The 20,370-nt window shown below is 41.5% G+C and overlaps 1 protein-coding gene across 9 annotated transcripts in view; it reads left to right on the forward strand.

Moving 5' to 3' along the window:
- Positions 1 to 20,370, forward strand: part of LOC137324522 (spermatogenesis-associated protein 7 homolog) — a 97,866-nt gene that overhangs the window by 60,929 nt on the left and 16,567 nt on the right. For 8 of the 9 annotated variants that reach the window (XM_067988907.1, XM_067988909.1, XM_067988915.1 and 5 more), the window contains one exon: positions 630 to 1,014. The exons of the other annotated variant lie outside the window; for it this stretch is intronic. In XM_067988907.1, coding sequence (XP_067845008.1) covers positions 630 to 809 — 180 coding nt within the window. In that variant the 3' untranslated portion in view covers positions 810 to 1,014. Of the gene's footprint in view, positions 1 to 629; positions 1,015 to 20,370 lie in introns of those variants that run through there. 9 annotated transcript variants of the gene reach the window in all.

The raw sequence follows: 20,370 nt of genomic DNA on the forward strand, positions 1-20,370 counted from the left end.
AGTGGGGTTGGAAGCGACAGAAGTAGCTGCACAGATAGTCTTGATCTTAGAAATGAAGCAATCCATGAGTTCTTTGCACTTGGTATTGGAGGTGAGGGTGGAAGGAGTGGGAGAAAGGGGCTTGAGGAGGCAATTAGTCACTGGAGAAAAGAAGCCTTAGTTCTTAGTCCTCCAGGATGTCACTTCCAACCCCACTCTCCTTCCTGCCTCTTTTCAGCATCTCACCTATTCCAGCCTGTTTCCCTTTCACTGGATGATTGTGGATTGTAGGCTGTTTTGGCTGATAAGAACGAAGCACGGTAATAATTGACACGGTTGAGCCAAATTTGGCAGTGGATGACCAGACCAGTTCTGTGTCAGGTTCACTTGAAGCTGTGGAAGATCCACACGCTATGGTTTAAGAATAGACTACATTTACACCAATACTGCAAGATCTATTTACAGAATAAAATAATTCCATGAATAGCTCTGCAGAGTTGCAAATGTGCTGATTATCAGACTTTGTTCCTTTGGTTAATCAATGTGTTCACACTACCATCCTATGTGCTTGTTGCTTTTGTCCTTTGACAAATAGGCTGATAACTATTTACAGTGGAATTAAAAGTTAACTTTACCACTTATTTGTGCAGATATCAACAGAGGTGCATTCACTAGCTGCAACCAGTGCAAATGGAATGTGTGACTTTCTCTGTGGTGGGATGCCCCATCTGCTGGTGTGGCCAAGAACTAAGAAAACTCATTACAAATACAAAGGAAGATTCTGTCTTGCTTTTTGTGTATTAGGTGGCATAACAGCAAGATACAGTTGAAAATATATGCAACAAAGACAAATGCATTGACAAATTTGATCCTAGTGGGATCACAAAAAGAACTGAAGAAATTGTGGTGAAGTACAAATTAGCAAGGCACAGATAATGTAATTCATACTCCACTAACCTGGATTGACTATTGATGGTAACTCTGCATTTGAACCATCGGCATACAAGAAACAGAGTTCCAGTTGACGACTTTGTCTTTGAAGATCTATAATATTTTACACAATTTTTGCATTAATAAAAAAGTGCCAAATTGTAGCTCCAGTAGATCTGTGTTCCCTGGAATAAATATGAGATGCAGCTTTGGCAACAAGAACTCTTGTGTTCTCACTCCAGTCACAATCTTGTAGAGAACTAACAGCCCGGTCACATCTGTAAATAGAGGACCCTGATAAGGAGTAAGCCATTCTCATCAAGTCCATTGGGCTGCATTGTTGTGGACTGTAGACAATCTAGCCATGAGAAATGGGTTTTCTCTGCACCTCGCCAAACAAGGGTACAGTAGAACTAATTCCCTAACTGCAGTCCCGGGTGCTTCCAGCAAGTGGCCTGCCATCTCCATTGACTTTGGTAGGGTTATTTAATTTACGTAATTTAGCTAAGCACTCTATTATTCTTACATGCAGGAGTGTTCTTGCAGCTGGTGGATGGGGAATGAAAAGTGCACCAGCGCTTAAAGGGCTCTTGAAGGTGCACAAGACTTGGAGGTAGACAACATTTATCCTACATTCTCACCAAGCATTAGGGGATTAAATATTAAAATAGAGACACAGAACTTGAGTAGGGAAATTCACTGGTTGCACCTTCTTTGGATTGTACGTGTAGATTTATTCTTCGAACGGACATATCAATGTTCCAAGTGGGGGGAATCCAGCAGGCATGGCAGTAAAGCAGTGGGGATTCATGTTAGCACTGAGTGTAGTATAGAGAGGACAACAGGACTGGTAATGCATGGTCACAAGTGCAGCTTTTATGTGATAGTCATGTAATTCAAGGAATGGCACACCAGTCTTTCTGACTATGCATCAGCCACACCTATTCCAGCTTCCTCCTCTTCTAAAGCTGCAGGCCAACCTTTCTAGTCCTCTGGTTGAATGAGTTTCTCTCTCTGAATTGCAAAAGTATGCAGTGTACAGCAAACCCAGATAATTTTGGAGACCCTTTCAGGGCTGTACTCCATGTGATCTGCCCAGACAGCAGTATCTCTTGTTTCATCATGCCTCGTGCATGTTCCATCAGAATTTGAATGGAGACATGTACCGCACTGTACTTTTTCTCCACCTTGGTGCAGTGGATCATGACTTGTGTTAATAGCCAGGGTTCCGAAAATAGCCCTGGGCCCCCAACAGCCATCCATCCTGCTCCTTCAAATATGGCAGGCACTCACTATGGCACTGGCCAAGATGAAGGCTCTCCTGGAATATTGTTCTTGTGGTCTGACGCTACTGGTATGTTGATGGAATGAAAGCTTTTCCTCTTCATACGTGCCACAGATTTGTTGTTAAGGGTCTTGATGGCTACATGGGTGCCATTAATGAACCTCTGTACTTTAAGCAAGCCTGCCACCTGATAAAAGTACTGTGCCAACCCTTGCTGCTGCCTCCTTTCTATGAAGAAAGTGATAAAAGCATTGCCACTGGCAAACAAGGCTTTTATGACCTGCTCGATGCGTTGGTGCACCAAAATCTAATTAAAAATTCAGTGCTCTGATATTTTCAAAGCAATGGGCAGGGCTGCCCCTGTGGTAGATCTTGTCTACAGGTCAGGCTTCAGTAGATGGCATAACTCTGTCACATCTTCCTTGGTAAAGTGAAGATGGTGAAAGCAGATCTCTTCAGACATGGTCAAGTAGGGTGTGCCTGAGGCAGAGAACATAGTTCCTAGGCCTAGATAGGAACCAAATGTCTGAGATGCAGGCGAACCTGCCTTTCTTCCCTTCACATGAATTCCTCTTCTAAATCCAAGACTGCCAATGGAATGTCCATGCTGAGGGTGTGATTGGAACTAAGATTTGCAGCTGGTAGCAACAAGAATTCTGTGCTTGAAGGCGTGTACAAAAAGAGTCTTGTATTGCAAACAAAAAAAGCTAATGCAGAAACTATAATGCAAAAACAGCAACAAAAACCAACGTTCCAAAAACAATGCAGTGACAGCTTTAGGAATGAACAGCTTAGAGGCTGATGAATGCCTGTTTTTAACTGGAAACCATCATTCAAAGAGCTGATTGGCCCTAGAACACAAGGAATTCATCATGGGACCAATTTAGAATAATTTAAATACATTTTAATGCTTTTAATGGACTTGTAGCATGGTCCCAAAAATAGTTCAGAAAAGGAAAGAATTGATTTTTAAAAGATATTTTTCAAAAAGAATTGTGTGTATCTAAATCATTATAAGCCAACAATGAAATTCAACTATTGCCTTGATTGGTATCAATAATCAATAAATAGGCAGCAAAGTGAACATGGATAACAAAATTATAGTATTAATACTATCAATTGGATGGCATTAACATGAAGAAATACAAGCTTTTTGATCAGTTAATAGATTAATTGATGTTTTGTCATAGTTCAGTCTCTCCGTGATGGTGGCAAATAACCTGCCCGCTGGTTTGATGTGCTGATCCAAGCATCCATAAGCCTAAATGAGACCTCAGCAAGTTGTCTCCAGTTTCCATCTTTCTTACCTTCTTTCTGCTTCTCATTCTTTTCTCCTTTTTCTTTTACTAATTCTTATATATACTGAGTAATACTAACTTTAAAGCATGAAGTACAAACTTAATTAGTCTGGCCTAGAAATTCCAGGGGTGCGATTTCTTCGAGGGGTGAAGGAATCTCATGATGAGGTAGGAACTTGGGCTAAGACACACCCTGACTGGCAGCCTTGGTGGGGGTGGGGGGGGCTGGAAAGTTAATACTGAGGCAGAGTTCATGTGGCAGTAGCAGAATATAAAACCTGCTACTGTTGCTGCCCCTTAAAGGGACTGTCATGGCACAGGAGAAAGGATCACACCCGGGAGCAGCAGCCATAGCAGAAATGGCAAAAAGGATAGGGTTTGGGGGACCAATTTTGGGCGGTGGTAGTCCGTTACAAATTGGGCCCCTACCAGGGACAATCTAATTTGAGCATAGTATATTTTGATATGATTTGCTTTATTATTAATGCAGTGTATAAATATTCTGTGAGCATATTTCTTCATGCATTTTACTACACATTTGTGATTTAATGGATCAGGAGGGGGAGGGGTGGTTATGCAATTCTTAATCCAGCTCTATGTTAATGTGACGCTCAGTGCCTCGGGTGCAAGCAACCCATACTATCATGCTCTGAAGCTTGCTGTGCACACGTTGTTCATAGTACAAAGTAATGTAGTGGGGAAGCACCTGGAGCTTTAATGGTCTGCACATCAGTTGTGTACTAGGCTCATTAAAGCTCAAAAAATGGTCTTTGTCTTGTAATACAGTCTCAGCCCTGCTGGAACTCATATAAACATGCCAATGGGTGGTTGGCCTCTTCAGCCAATTTGGCTCCTGTTCCTTAAAGAAGAGTCTGTTTGGTAGTTGTATTAAGTAGCTACATGTTGCTCAGCAATTTCATTATTTATTTCATGTGTACTTGGTTTTCACTACTGCAGCTGTTCATACCTTCTTAAAGCTGTCCGACGTCTGCCATTTATGGTTATTAATCAAGGTAACTGTAATTGAGCTCTGTCTAAATAGTACCAATGGATAGCCTGCTAGCCATCCCTCTCTATGTGCTGGTTCTGGAGGAGGAAGTGCTGTTTCAGAAGAGACATGCGGTACAGCTGAAAATATCCTTGGGAAGCCAGCACAAAATAGCCCAATTTATGGATTTTTTGGATCTATTTGCAGCCTCCATTTTGCATCTGTGGCTTGTTGCTAGCTGCAAACATATTTCTACAGGTGGGCTTCCTGCTGGAAAAACCTCTCTAATTTACTTGTGTTAGAGAAGGATCTGAGGCAAGAAAGAGAGGTATGTTTACAGCAGAGGCAGTCGGTCTGCGTGACTCAGGATAATGAAAAAACATGCAGTAATTTTTTGGAGAAGAAACTAGCCATGGTAGTGTAGATGTAAAATTTATAACTGAAATACGTTAATTTGAAAAGTGAATAACATCGTCAGTTGACCTGTAGCACTTCGAGTATCTTTCTCAACCTTAATATGAAGCATTATTTTCCATAGACAAAAAGATGCATAGAATCTTGGAAATAATTTTTCACCTGTTACCACCTTTTTGCCGTTGACCTTGCAGTCTAGTAACGACCCGATAAAAGCTTTTAACCAAATGAATGTGAAAACCACTAAGAATGAGGTTAGAATTCAAAAAGAGCAGGACGTAGCAAGAATGAAAAAAATAACACTTTGCTTTTTATTGAGTACTGTAAATGTTATCACTGCAACCATTGGTTCTATGTACTGCAGTACAATGAATTGTGAGACATATATTATAGAAGAGAGGCAAGATAATGTAGATGTAGGTAAGCTACCTAACTTGGACTGTGAAATCGAATACAAAGACAGCAGGCACATTTATTATGTCAGACTGCTAACTTGAAATGTTAGATTAGGGAACTGAAGAATACAGAATGAGAGAAACGAAAAATAAATAAGCTGGTGAATTGTCTGCCGGAAACCAAAAAAACTTTTTTTTAAATTAATTCTTGGGATAACCAGGCCAGCATTTATTGCCCATCCCTAGTTGCTCTTGAGAAGGTGGTGGTGAGCTGCTGTAGTCCGTGCGGTGAAAGTACTTCCACAGTGCTGTTAGGTCGGGGGTTCCAGAATTTTGACCCAGCGATGATGATATATTTCCAAGTTAGGATAGTGTGTGATTTGGAGGGGAACTTGGAAGCTGATGGTGTTCCCATGCTGCTCTTGTCCTTCTAGTTGGTAGAGGTTGCGGGTTTGGGAGGCACTGTCGAAGAAGCTGTGGCGAGTTGCTGCAGCGCATCTTGTAGATAATACACACTGCAGCCACAGTATGCCAGTGATGGAGGGAGTGGATTTTAAAAAAATATTTGTTCATGGGATGTGGGCATCGATGGCAAGGCCAGCATTTATTGCCCATCCCTAATAGCCCTTGAGAAGGTGGTGGTGGTGGTGTGCCACCTTCTTGAACCGCTGCAGTCCGTGAGGTTGTAGCGAGTTGTATAACTGAGTGGCTTGCTAGGCCATTTCAGAGGGCGATTAAGAATCAACCACATTGCTATGGGTCTGGAGTCACATATAGGCGGGTAAGGACGGCAGGTTTCCTTCCCTAAAGGGCATTAGTGAACCAGATGGGTTTTTACTACAACTGGTAGTTTCATGGCCACCATTACTGATACTGTTTTTTTTATTCCAGATTTTATTTAATTAATTGAATTTAAATTCCCCAGCTGCTGTGGTGGGATTTGAACTCATAACTCTGGATTATTAGTCCAGGCCTCTGGATTACTAGTCCAGTAACATAAACACTATGCTACCGTACCCGATTGCACCCAATAGAAAGCACTGCATCAAATAATGACCAGCTGAGAGCAAAAGTTGATAACCTTTAAATTGTTTTAGTTTCATTGGTTTTCAAGATTAACAGAATATCCTAGGAGATTTGGAATTGTTTGTGCAATTACTGCAGCATAGAATAGTTAACATTCCACTAGCAGATTCTGCCATAGGTTAAAAAAAACAAGCTCTCAGATTAACACACAATCAAAAGGAAGAACAAACCTTCTTGTTACTGAGCTCTCTAATTATACCATTGTTTCTTATAATATGATCTCATATAATGCTGCTGGTTCACAGATCCGTTTATGAATAAGCAAACAGGAGGGTCTAAATGTTAGAAGACAGAGGCGTGTATGTATATTTTTTTAAAGATATCTATTGTTTTCCTTTAATATCTGCATGAATTTAAGTGCCTAAACATCAACATGTACAACACATTTAAGGAAGAGCTAGACGCAGTTTGATTTTTAAAAATGGCAATTTCTTTTAATAGACGTAGCATCAGCAGTAGATTCCTAAAGCCGGTAGCATTTTTTCTAATCTACAAATGATTTTTCTGCCTCTGGCAAGCATATTGAAAAAAAATCCTCAACAGTTTGAAGACTGCATTGACAAATTGCATTATCAGGCCTTGCAGTACTGTATATTTTAAATTTAATTGCTGTCTCTTATAAATTTACTGTTGAATTTTCCAAAGGTATGCTAGGATTAATTGAACTCTTCATCAGTGGTAAATTCATAAAAGCCAGCAGCTAAATTTAAAATGTACATAATGACTTCCACTCAGAGAACAGACTACAAGAAGAAGACACAACAGGACAGCTTGTCAGTGCTTTCCCTTCCCCCATCTGCAGGCTTTATACTGCTAGGTTTTCATCTTGCCCTGTGCTTATAGGGCTGGGAGTAAATTCACTTCAGTGCATTCTAATTTTTGCTGATGGATCCTCTAAACCTGCTGTTCTTTCTGTATGTATTAAAATTCACTCAATGCTATAATTTTTTTTTCTCATCATTTTTGCCAGATGTTTTTCAAATGTACTGTGTCATTGTTTTAAGTTATAAACGCAGGTGCATGATAAAAGAGATGATAAAACATCGATTAGACAGAGGAAGAATACGGTTACTGATGAGACTTTCTGTTATTGTGCTTGTTTGTAATAATATGCTAATTGGCTGACATACCACCAGAGGTAGTTTTCTGACTTTGCACTTCCAATAGGAAACCTTGCTCACCAAGAGCACATATTGGAAATTTGGACCCATGCAGCATTTGAGTTTCCAACCATTAATCTTGCAAGGCGTGCATCTGAATTCCCAATATGCACATAATTGGAAAATTACCCCCTTATTAAACACTATGGCCTAGAAATTGGTTTCAGGCGCAGAATGGACGGCGCACTTCAAGCGCATGGCAGAGGCCGGAGGCCCGAGAGATGTTCGAAATTAGGCCTAGGACCTCATCTTAATAATTGCAGTGAGCTGCGGACCCTAGGACCTCATCTTAATAATTGCGGTGAGCTGCGGACCCTAGGACCTCATCTTAATAATTGCGGTGAGCTGCGGACCCTAGGACCTCATCTTAATAATTGCGGTGAGCTGCGGACCCTAGGACCTCATCTTAATAATTGCGGTGAGCTGCGGACCCTAGGACCTCATCTTAATAATTGCGGTGAGCTGCGGACCCTAGGACCTCATCTTAATAATTGCGGTGAGCTGCAGACCCTAGGACTTCATCTTAATAATTGCGGTGAGCTGCAGACCCTAGGACCTCATCTTAATAATTGCGGTGAGCTGCAGACCCTAGGACTTCATCTTAATAATTGCGGTGAGCTGCGGACCCTAGGACCTCATCTTAATAATTGCGGTGAGCTGCAGACCCTAGGACCTCATCTTAATAATTGCGGTGAGCTGCAGACACATGTCGCGCCTCCAGGGGCGTCTCGCCAGTTTGCAACTCTAAAATTTGAGCTAGCTGCCCTTGCCGGCAACGACCCTCAGGTAAGTCCTGGGGGGAGGGAGGGGGAGGGGAGGGGAGGGGACGAGCACTTTCTGGCAGCGGTCCACAGTATTGCTGTGGAGCTGAGAGGAGCAATTCTGCTCCTCCTGACTCCACATGAAGGTAAGTTTTTTAAAAACTCACTTTTTTGTTGGCAGTCTCTTTAAGGACTACTGATTAGGCAACTGAAGAACCTAAAAACCTGAGCGGAGTGCCTGCTTCGCTCATTGCTAACCAATTTCCGGAATGAGTCCTGAAACAGACGTCAGCACCGTTAACATATGCAAAGAGCCTAACACCTGTTTTAGGTGGCCGTGAGGCACACCTGGATATCACATGACCCACTATGGGATTGGACATCTTTCAGGCACCCTTGGGCCGCAGGCCACAGCACCATGAAATTGCTCCCGTTCTGTGCCCAAAAAAGGGCACAGCGGAGTCCAATTTCTAGACCTATTTATCCAAGCTATCTTTCACGTAGATAGCAGATTTAAAAGCACATTAAACAAGAAGGCTATTATGTAGTTTTGCAACAGATTTATTCAAGAAGTGATCCAGTGCTATAATATGTTGGTGTACCAATGCTTTGCATCTTTGAATGTTAGGATGCTAGTTCAGGCCAAGTAATTCCTATACACAGAGCTATCATTGTCAGGTGAGCTACCAGGAGGAGATGCTTCCTTATCGAGTGAGAGGGAAAATCAGAGCTCATATCAGCTTAAGTTGCATTAGTATACCTTATAAAGGCTGATTGCAAATGAACACAAGGTCTTCATCAGGTGACTAACCTCGCCTCGGTAACAAGAATGTTACATGGTGAAAAAGCATCTACAAATAGATAAAGAGAAACCCATCCACCAGAGTTTAAAGAAAATATTTCCCCTGGAGTGTGAACTTCAAACAATGTTCAATGTTTCACATTAAAAGTAACATGAACACTTACCAACAATTTCAGAGAACAGTGTTGTCTGGTCTTGTACTTAAGTTTCGAGAATAATGTGGAGGTTATACTTTGTTAAAATAGGATTTCTACTGATAATAGATATGCAGACAGTATATTTAATTGGTGGAATCTTGGTCCTCAACACCATTTCCACTACACAACTTAGGCAGAGTCTGAACTAAACCCATGTTAAACCCAATGTTGCAGAAACTCAATGTCCTGTTCAATCCAAGCTGACCTGCAACACCCTAAAAGACTGCCTACTTCCACCTCTGTAACATGCCCACATCTATCCCTACCTTACTCCCCTCATTGATCAACCATCTCTAGTCTTGACCTATCAAGTGCCCTTCTCGCTGTTTGCCCTAGCTCTCCCCTTTACAAAACGCCAACTCATTCAGAAGTCTACTACCTGTATCCTATCTCCCACAAGGTCACACTCAACTGTCATTTCTGTCCTTGTCGACCTCTTCTAGTTCCCATTCCTATCTTACAGATTTCAAAATCCTGGTCTTCATCTACAAATCCCTCCATGATTCTGTGCCATCCTATCCAACATCTCCTTCAACTTATGCCCCAATTCTCACCCTTTGCTCTTTTGAATTTGATCTTCAGCATATTCCCTTCATCTCCGTTCCACCATTGGTGGCAGAGTCTTCAGCTATCATTGTCCTTGTACTCTGAAATTCCCTTCCTGAAACCATCCACCTCAATATTATCTCTTATCTTTAAAAAACTCAAAAACCTACCTCTTCAATTCTATTTTTGGTCACCTCCTGTACCTTTCCCCCTAACTCATGCTCATTGTTCAACCCCTTTACCCTTTGCTGAAATGCCTTGGGACCATTTGCCACATTAAAGGTGTTGTATAAGTACAATTTGTGTTGGAAGTGCTGCTGCTGCAGTAGCAGCCGAAATGCCAATTTTATGCTTGCTTGTTTCCAAAATTCACCCAATGCTTTTAACTACTATGAAGCTACCTGGAGCATATCTCAACTTGACACTCATATGTTCAAAAGAATGATGTGTACAGAGTCTGATAGATGTAACTAAGTGAGAGAAGAATCAAAGGCATTGTGAAGTAATAATTCCAAAATAAAGAACTAAACTGGAGAGAATCTAATGATATGCAGATGAACTAGGAACAAGAGACATGTATTGTATGATAGGATTCAGTAAGGTCACATCCAAGGCATGCAGATTACCACTGCAGATTGAATTCAAAGGGGATAGGTCACAAGAGCATATTTCTTGCCTAAAGTCACACGAAGGGATTGAAGGTGTTTTTCTTGATGTATCTGGAAAAAATATATAATCCCTTAGAGATTTTTAAAGATATCTTTATATATAGAATGTCTCTTCAAGCAGTGAGTGGAATTTATCTTTTAGAGATGGCTGACTCTTACAATAATTTTTGGATGAGAGATCATTAATACTAAAATGGTTATGGTAATAACTCCAATAACCAATTGTGTACGCTTAATGATTCCCCTTTAAATAGAAAATATTGTGGGTGAATTTCAGCTGGGGTTCTCCCAATTCTCTGCCATAACTTCAGCAGAAGAGACATAGAAGCCCCCAAAAAATGGCATAAGCACCAAAGTTATGGCGGACAAGCAGGAGAACCCAAGCAAGAATGCACCCCCAGTTTTTTTGGGTTGGGGGAAGTTAATGGAATTCATGTGGAGTAACAAATCAACATCGCAAAGACTCAATTGAACTGAAGAGAGTGGATGGAAGTTTGAGTCTATCAAACTTACTATCTTATTTTTAGTTTACAAAATACATTTATTCTTTATTTCAATTGGTGCATCTTTCTCAGGAAGATTCTCTATCATTTTGGCTGGACATTGAGAATACAATACCTAAAGCTGCTTGTCGTTAAGACAAAAAGTTGAGGAAAATATTAACTGCTGTTCTGATAAAAGTAAGAGTTATTTTCTTCATTCATGCATATACTGTAGTTAAATGTATCTCTGAAAGCTGATAGTCCAACAAAAAGTAAGGGATTCTTATTCATTGCTTTGTTATGGAGAGTGATCAGAAAGGGCTACTTGGGTGTAATTATTCTTCCAATTGTACTTGTGACTGAATACTGAAATGTCCTTACATTAGACTACAAAAAGACGAGTGGTCAGCTTCAGTATCTGCAAATTAACGCATATAGCAGGAAGTGTTTCTAAGGTTTAAGACTAAAATCTCTGTGAATTGAACTATAGTTGTATATGTTATTTGCTCCTTCATTTATTGACCTCAATCAAAACTAAATTTATGATATGCATTTTTTAATAATCTCATCTTTGCATCTGCACAGTAATATTTAAGAAGATGCTTTCTGTTCTCAATGATAGAATCTGTTCTCCTAGGTCAATACCCATCTGACAGCAAGCATTGATTAGAATAGATAGTTAAATGGTTTACTAGGCGGAATAGAAAACAAAACTATAAAGTCAATCACATACCTGAATTCCATAATAGTTTCCTTTAAGATATAGGTGCAATTTTGTTTTAACTATATTTCAAAAAAATCAATCCTACAATAACGAACATGCACTTATTTCATTGTATATATAAGACAACTTGAATATATGCAAAGAAGCCAAACAATAACCAAAAGAACTCAGATAAAGATACGTTATGATTCTATCATTGAGAACAGAAAGCATCTTCTTAAATATGACTGTGCAGATGCAAAGATGAGATTATTAAAAAATGCATATCATAAATTTAGTTTTGATTGAGGTCAATAAATGAAGGAGCAAATAACATATACAACTATAGTTCAATAACATCAGGCATAGAAGATTAATCTACGTTCATACTGTGGGGGTCATAATGCGAAGTCAGCTCATTTACATAATATACTGCCACATCTCCCACACCATGCCGGGAGCACCAGGACCACATTATTGAGCAATAACAGCCAGCGAAGGGCTGCACTGGGCATTTTCCCAGCATAGTGGAAGGGCATGCATGGTACTAGGCATGAGGTACATCAGTAATAGAGGGCTAGGGTGTCAGGGTGGCAAAGAGCAGAGGTGCAGAATAGTTTTTTAAATTTAAAGATGGACCTCCTTCAGTGCTTGGAGCGCAGTTCAGGTACTCTAGCCATATTATGGGGCAGACACTAATTTAAATAAAAACTGGGGGGGCTAATGAGCCTAGTGCACAGCTGTTGCACTGGCTCTCGGCCCCTTTACACTTACCACCTACAGTCCAATATCTAGGCCAATATATCCAACATGAAGAGAAATTGTGCACATAGAGAGAGAAATACCACAGAGAGGAAGAGAGAGATCAGGTTAGAAGGAAAGAAAGACATGGGGACAGAGAGAAAGACACAGATTTCAAAGGGACATAATGGACAGATATCTTCTAATGAACAGATTAGACAGTCAGAGCCCTTGCTATGAGCAATGCCATGGGAGATCGACTATCGATAAAGTTATTTGACTATTATTTCATCATTTAATTTATTTTAACTCCTATTCCCTTTATTCACAAACCTCTACACTATATAAGACACTTTTCAATGAAATTAATTTCATTTCAATTTCTATATAATTTCTCTCTGTCATTTACTCTATTTGACATTTTGGGGGTGAGATTTGACATGGGCGGGGACACAAAACAGGCGGAATCGCATCGGTGGCCTGTTATATGCTTTCCCCACCCCCCCCCGAAATTCAGTCCCTTTATTCAGTTCTATTGAAGTTATCAGGTGTGTCATATAACGGGTGACAAATGCGATTCCACCTGTTTTGCGTCCTTGCCCATGACTAATTTCACCCCGAATGTTTATGAAATTGTGCAAACGGCACAGAGAAATTATATAGAAGTTGAAATCATAGAATCATAGAAATGAAATTAATTGAAAGGTAAAATTGTTTATATTAAAAAAATCAATTATTGTTAAATCAAGTTTAGACTAAACAAACATCACTCTAAATGAATTAACGGGCAAATTAAAAGTGAGGTAAGTGAGATAAAGAAGAAAAACAACCTCTACAAATCACGTGGATAGAAAGGGGATGGAGGTCACGGAGATGAATATAAGAACATTCAAAAACATGTTAATAGGGTTTTCAAAGGGGTAAAGTGGCATCTAGGATAAAAGCATTATGGCTAAGGCTTAACATTGCAATGAAAAGAAGCATTCTCGCTACAGTAATAAGGCCGAGAGGATGTGAAAACCATAAAACGTTGAGATGGCTTGAAACTGCGGACGAGCAAAAAGTAGTAAACATTCCAAATAATTACTTCCTCCAAGTATTCTCAAGGGAAGACATGACCAACTTGGCCTTCCAAAACAGAGATAACTAAAGTAAAGTCAATGACTTTGATTAAATGAGACCAATGAGGCTAAAAGAGATCAAACAAATAAATCCTCAAATATAGATGGTATTTATCCATGAGTGCTAAGAGAAACTAGGGAGGAGATTTGTGAGGCAGTGTGAATTATTATGAGGGAATCAGTGGACACTGAGTGGGTACCAGTAGATTGGAAGCAGTATAATTTGGTGCCCATATTCAAAGAGGGTGACAAATCAGACACAGGCAACTACAGACCCATTAGTCTTACTTCCATTTTGTAATTTCTGAGCTACTTCCTTTGATTTCTCTGCCCCTCCTAGTTTGGTAGTATCTGAAAATCTGACTAGTTTGCATTGAGTTTCTGAATCCAGGTCATTTATGTAAATTAGAAACAGTAGTAACCCCAATACCCAGCCCTGTGACACCTCATTCAGTACGTCCCGCCATTCTGACCTAACTCCTCTAATATGCTTTCTGCATACTTGGCTGGGGCCCCTTGGCAAGGGCCTCATAGGTCCGTGCGTTAATCCGCCCCTGGTCGGACAAGGTACTGATCAAACTATACAGTGTTCTGGACAGACTGCATGTTGAATACTGCATCCAGTTGTTGTTGCCAAGAAACAAGAGAGACATTCTAGTTCTGGAGGCAATGCAGAGACGAGCCATAAAGCTGATTCTTATTGTCAAGGTCTAAGTTATGAGGAAAGTCTGGAGAAACTAGGTCTTTTCAGCCGAGAAAGGAGAGGTGTGAGAAGTGATCTGATAGAGGTATATGAAACCGTTAAAGGGAATGGAAAAAGTAAACCTGGATATTACTTTAAATTAAATTGTGGGACTAGAACAAGGGGACACATGTTCAAACTGTTAAAAGATGTGATGATAATAAAATGGTCATGGAACAATTGTGTAGAGTGGATTCAGAGGAGGATTTACCACTTGCTGTCACAATCGAAACATGCAGTGACTACTGGAAATCTAAACCTAGATTTTCCATTAAGGCCACCCGTTATAGTGACATAAATCGGGCAGCTGGTGGCAGAAAATGGGCAGCAGTTCCATCCTGCTGGAACCCTGCACCATTGTATAGTTTCAGAGGGATAGGGACCATTGGCATAAGAAGCACCCACCTAAAATAGATGGGTGCTTCAATTCAAAATTAATTTGGAGGCAGGGATGTCCTGCATGCTATTACCCAACAGTCATACATGCAGGACATCATTCCTAAAGCATATGTATGTGAAATGGGTATGCAGCATTGCTGGGGAATCAATTGTGACAGTAGCTAATTTAGAGGACACAGATAAATACACGAGGGAGAAAGGAATAAAAGGTTATGCTGATAGGGTTAGATGAAGTAGGGTGGGAAGAAGCTCGCGTGGACCACAAACACCGGCACAGACAGGTTGGGCCAAATGGCCTATTTCAGTGCTGTAAATCCCATGTAATTCTATTTAGTACATTGAGCAGGATTTTCCACTGGAATTATGGTGGCTTCCACTTTTGGATTTTTCACCAAAAATTGTAAATAACCCATCACCACCAGAGCAACAATGCTATTCACTGTACAAGCTACCATTCTCCACAGCATTATATATTTTACAGTTTTATTGCACACCATTTGAAGCATTGAACCTGTACCTCAGTGATCTGGACAACGGAGCTAAAACATTTCCTCTTTTTCAGCGCCAAAGCTTCAGTCATCATTATTTCTGGCTTTATGGGAGTACTTGGACAAGTAAATCAGACCTGCAATATAATAAAAGCTTTGAGTCAGGATAAGTAGCATTTAAACCTTTCTTATGCAATAAAGCCCTGAAGTCCAAGTAACAATTGATTCTTGGCCTTTGTTTCAGACAGCATTTGACCAAGTGTGGCACCAAGGAGCCCTAGTAAAATTGAAGTCAATGGGAATCAGGGGGAAAACTCTCCAGTGGCTGGAGTCATACCTAGCACAAAGGAAGATGGTAGTGATTGTTGGAGACTAATCATCTCAGCCCCAGGACATTGCTGCAGGAGTGCCTCAGGGCAGTGTCCGAGGCCCAACCATCTTCAGCTGCTTCATCAATGACCTTCCCTCCATCATAAGGTCAGAAATGGGGATGTTCGCTGATGATTGCACAGTGTTCAGTTCCATTCGCAACCTCTCAGATAATGAAGCAGTCCATGCCCTCATGAAGCAAGACCTGGACAACACCCAGGCTTGGGCCAATAAGTGGCAAGTAACATTTGCGCCAGACAAGTGCCAGGCAATGTCCATCTCCAACAAGAGAGAGTCTAACCACCTCCTCTTGACATTCAATAGCATTACCATCGCCGAATCCCCCTCCATCAACATCCTGGGGGTCGCCATTGACCAGAAACTTAACTGAACCAGCCACATAAATAACTGTGGCTACAAGAAAAGGTCAGAGGTTGTGTATTCTGCAGCGAATGACTCACCTCCTGACTTCCCAAAGTCTTTCCACCATCTACCAGGCACAAGTCAAGAGTGTGACGGAATACTCTCCACTTGCCTGGATGAGTGCAACTCCAACAACACTCAAGAAACTCGACACCATCCAGGACAAAACAGCCCGTTTGATTGACACCACCACCTTAATCATTCACTCCCTTCACCACCGGTGCACCATGGCTGCAGTGTGTACCATCTACAGGATACACTGCAGCAACTCGCCCAGGCTCCTTTGACAGCACCTCCCAAACCCGTGACCTCTACCACCTAGAAAGACAAGGGCAGCAGGCACATAGGAATAACACCACCTGCACGTTCCCCTCCAAGTCACACACCATCCCAACTTGGAAATATATCGCCGTTCCTTCATCGCTGCTGGGTCAAAATCCTGGGACTCCCTACCGAACAACACTGGGAGAACCTTCACCACACGGACTGCAGCGATTCAAGAAGGCGGCTCACCACCACCTTCTCAAGGGCAATTAGGGATGGGCAATAAATGCTGGCCTTGCCAGCGACGCCCATATCCCATGAACGAATAAAAAAAAAATCAGTGCCACAGGCCTCTTTAACACATTTTCTCCATGGTCTGAAATACAAATACGTTTTTTTTTATTCGTTCATGGGATGTGGGGTGCCAATCAAGCGGGCTGCTTTGTCCTGGATGGTGTCGAGCTTCTTGAGTGTTGTTGGAGCTGCACTCATCCAGGCATGTGGAAAGTGTTCCATCACACTCCTGACTTGTGCCTTGTAGATGGTGGAAAGGCTTTGGGGAGTCAGGAGGGGAGTCATTCACTGTAGAATACCCAGCCTCTGACCTGCTCTTGTAGCCACAGTATTTATGTGGCTGGTCCAGTTAAGTTTCTGGTCAATGGTGACCTCCAGGATGTTGATGGTGGGGGATTCGGCGATGGTAATGCCGTTGAATGTCATGGGGAGGTGGTTAGATTCTCTCTTGTTGGAGATGGTCATTGCCTGGCACTTGTCTGGCGTGAATGTTACTTGCCACTTATCAGCCCAAGCCTGGATGTTGCCCAGGTCTTGCTGCATGCGGGCACGGACTGCTTCATTATCTGAGGGGTTGTGAATGGAACTGAACACTGTGCAATCATCAGCGGACATCTCCATTTCTGACCTTATGATGGAGGGAAGGTCATTGATGAAGCAGCTGAAGATGGTTGGGCTTAGCCACTACCCTGAGGAACTCCTGCAGCAATGTCCTGGGGCTGAGATGATTAGTCTCCAACAATCACTACCATCTTTGTGCTAGGTATGACTCCAGCCATTGGAGAGTTTTCCCCCTGATTCCCATTGACTTCAATTTTACTAGGGCTCCTTGGTGCCACACTCGGTCAAATGCTGCCTTGATGTCAAGGGCAGTCACTCTCACCTCACCTCTGGAATTCAGCTCTTTTGTCCATGTTTGGACCAAGGCTGTAATGAGGTCTGGAGCTGAGTGGTCCGGCGGAACCCAAACTGAGCATCGGTGAGCGGGTTATTGGTGAGTAAGTGCTGCTTGATGGCGCTGTCAACGACACCTTCCATCACTTTGCTGATGATTGAGAGTAGACTGATGGGGCGGTAATTGGTCGAATTGGATTTGTCCTGCTTTTTGTGGACAGAACATACCTGGGCAATTTTCCATATTGTCGGGTAGATGCTAGTGTTGTAGCTGTACTGGAACAGTTTGGCTAGAGGCGTGGCTAGTTCTGGAGCACAAGTCTTCAGCACTACAGCCGGGATGTTGTCGGAGCCCATAGCCTTTGTTGCGTCCAGTGCACTCAGCCGTTTCTTGATATCACGTGGAGTGAATCGAATTGGCTGAAGATTGGCTTCTGTGATGGTGGGGATATCAGGAGGAGGCCGAGATGGATCATCTACTCAGCACTTCTGGCTGAAGATGGTTGCAAACGCTTCAGCCTTGTCTTTTGCACTCACGTGCTGGACTCCGCCATCATTGAGGATGGGGATGTTTACAGAGCCTCCTCCTCCTGTTAGTTGTTTAACTGTCCACCACCATTCACGACTAAAATAAAAGTTTAAAATAAAAGTTTATTTTATTGTAACAGAATAGAACTATAACATGAAAATTTTTTTTTTACAATAATTTCCTTTTTTCAGATTGTCAGATATAAAGACATTTTGCTGTGTTTACTCTGTTCATTTTATGCCTAACCTGTCGTATTCCATTTTTATCAGCCCTAGATTTTGTTCTGCTGTGGGAGGAAATTTTAGCCAGAGGGTTGAAAGCAGAACAAGGAAAATCACGTTCCCTGCTGGATTCATGGCAGAATATATCAAACTTCTTGTGGAGAGAAGGGAATTGTCTAATAAAGTACTCACACTTGTACCAACAATTTGATTAAAGCTGTGGATCAGTTTTTTGGGGAGATAGGGGTATCCAAATCCAAGCACCTAATTGATTGGGAGGGCTCCTTGATATTGCATAGTACCATTCACTTGTCACCTATACAGTTCAGGGAAACAATTATAGTTAGCACCATTTGCTCAGAAAATAGACTTCAGTTGGCATTCCCCCTTCAGACCTGAGTGGCCAAGAGTGAATATGTATTTAAATCATGTCACAGTATGAATATCAAATGAAGTGTTCTACGGTTATAGAATGGAGTAAATGTTATTTTCTTACTACATTACGCCATTTCTATCTTGCATATAGCAGTAAGGGTTCTCAGTGACACATATTGCATACTTATCCAATAAATTAATGTCTTATTTTCCCATTTCCAAAGGGTTATATATTAATTAACCAAGGTATACCTGAGCTGCCAAGTTCACAAAGCAATAAGTGAGACCCATCTGGTGAATAAACAGGCCTTAGGCCAAAGCATTTATCAACATTGGCTTGAGGCCAAGTAGACAACTCTGATATACTTGAATTACTTAATGGTTATTTTTTTGAAATTTGTTCACCAGGTCCACTGTCCAGTTATTGTAGTACTATGAATGTCATTGAGTATTTTGAAATCATTGAAAATGAAAAACTTGACAAGTTAAAAGAACTAAAAGCTAATAAATCCAGTGGGTCAGAAAGCATATATCCTAGGATTCTGACGAAGACTTAGGGGGTAATTTTGATTTTAGATGATAGTGTAAAATGGACACTATCCAATCAGCCGCCCGTTATACATCTCTCCTGATTTTCATTTCCATTGAAGCCAGGAATTTCTACAGAATAGCTGAATTTTCCAGGGGGCAAGGTGCCATGATGGTGCACAAGTGGCACAGAAGGCACTAACCAAGCAGCTGCCAGCGCATGTGAATAGGAAGGGGTTCCATTCCCTAGAAGTTCAGCTTGTCTGTGATGCAAGCCAGGCCGTGTTCTCATACTGTTACAAGAGGTATCAATGGGCAGAGTCTACATCTTCATCGATAGATCGACTGCAATGGCAGCAGCTCAGCCTTACCTTCTTCCATGCATCCTACCGGATGACACCAAAGCAGATCTCTTTGGCTTAGCAGGACCTGCAAGATATCCTCACTTCTGTAAAAGAGTCCGAACCTACTTCTTGACTTACTGTAATGTTCAAAAATAGCAAGTCATGAGACAAGTGCCCAGTGTACTGCAAAGCAAACATTTCTTTTATTGCAAGCTAAGTGGATGGAATGTTGTGCGTGTGAGGATAAAGCTGTTGGTTAAGGAGTGCGCGGGAATTGTGATGGGAGAGGTGAAGTGAGAGAAGTGGGGGTATGAGGATGTTAGCGTGGAGGAAGGTGTTTTGGGGTTGTGAAAAGCATTTGATGTGTGTTAGGGGAGCTGTAGGCACCCTTACCCAGAGTGCAGTGTGAAGGCTTAGTAGTGGTTGACTGGACTTGAACTTGACAATCCTTTCTCTGTTAGCAGAAGCCTGATCGTACAGTCTGACCATATGCATTGTGTATAGCTTCCCAGGATACATCATCGCACAGTACCAGGGGTAGGTCTTTCTACCCTTCAAGCCTGTTCCACCATTTAATTAAATCATGGCTGATCTGTACCTCAACACCATTTACCATCCTTTGATAAATAATCCCTTGATACACTTACCTAATAAAAACCTGTCGATTTGAAAATTTCAATTGACCCAGCATTCACAGCCTTTTAGGGGAGAGAATTCCACAGTTCCATTATCCTTTGGTTGAAAAAGAGTTTCCTGATTTCATTCCTGAATGGCCTAGCTCTGATTTTAAGATTATGCCCCCTTGTTCTGGATTCCTCCATGAGGTACTAGCTTCTCTGTATTGACCCTATCATATCATTTTATCATTTTAAACATTTCAATTAAATCACCCCTCAACTTTCTAAACAAGGGAATACAACCCAAGTTTATGCAACCTGGCCTCA

Source organism: Heptranchias perlo, chromosome 8 (genome assembly GCF_035084215.1).
Source record: "Heptranchias perlo isolate sHepPer1 chromosome 8, sHepPer1.hap1, whole genome shotgun sequence".
Taxonomy (NCBI): domain Eukaryota; kingdom Metazoa; phylum Chordata; class Chondrichthyes; order Hexanchiformes; family Hexanchidae; genus Heptranchias; species Heptranchias perlo.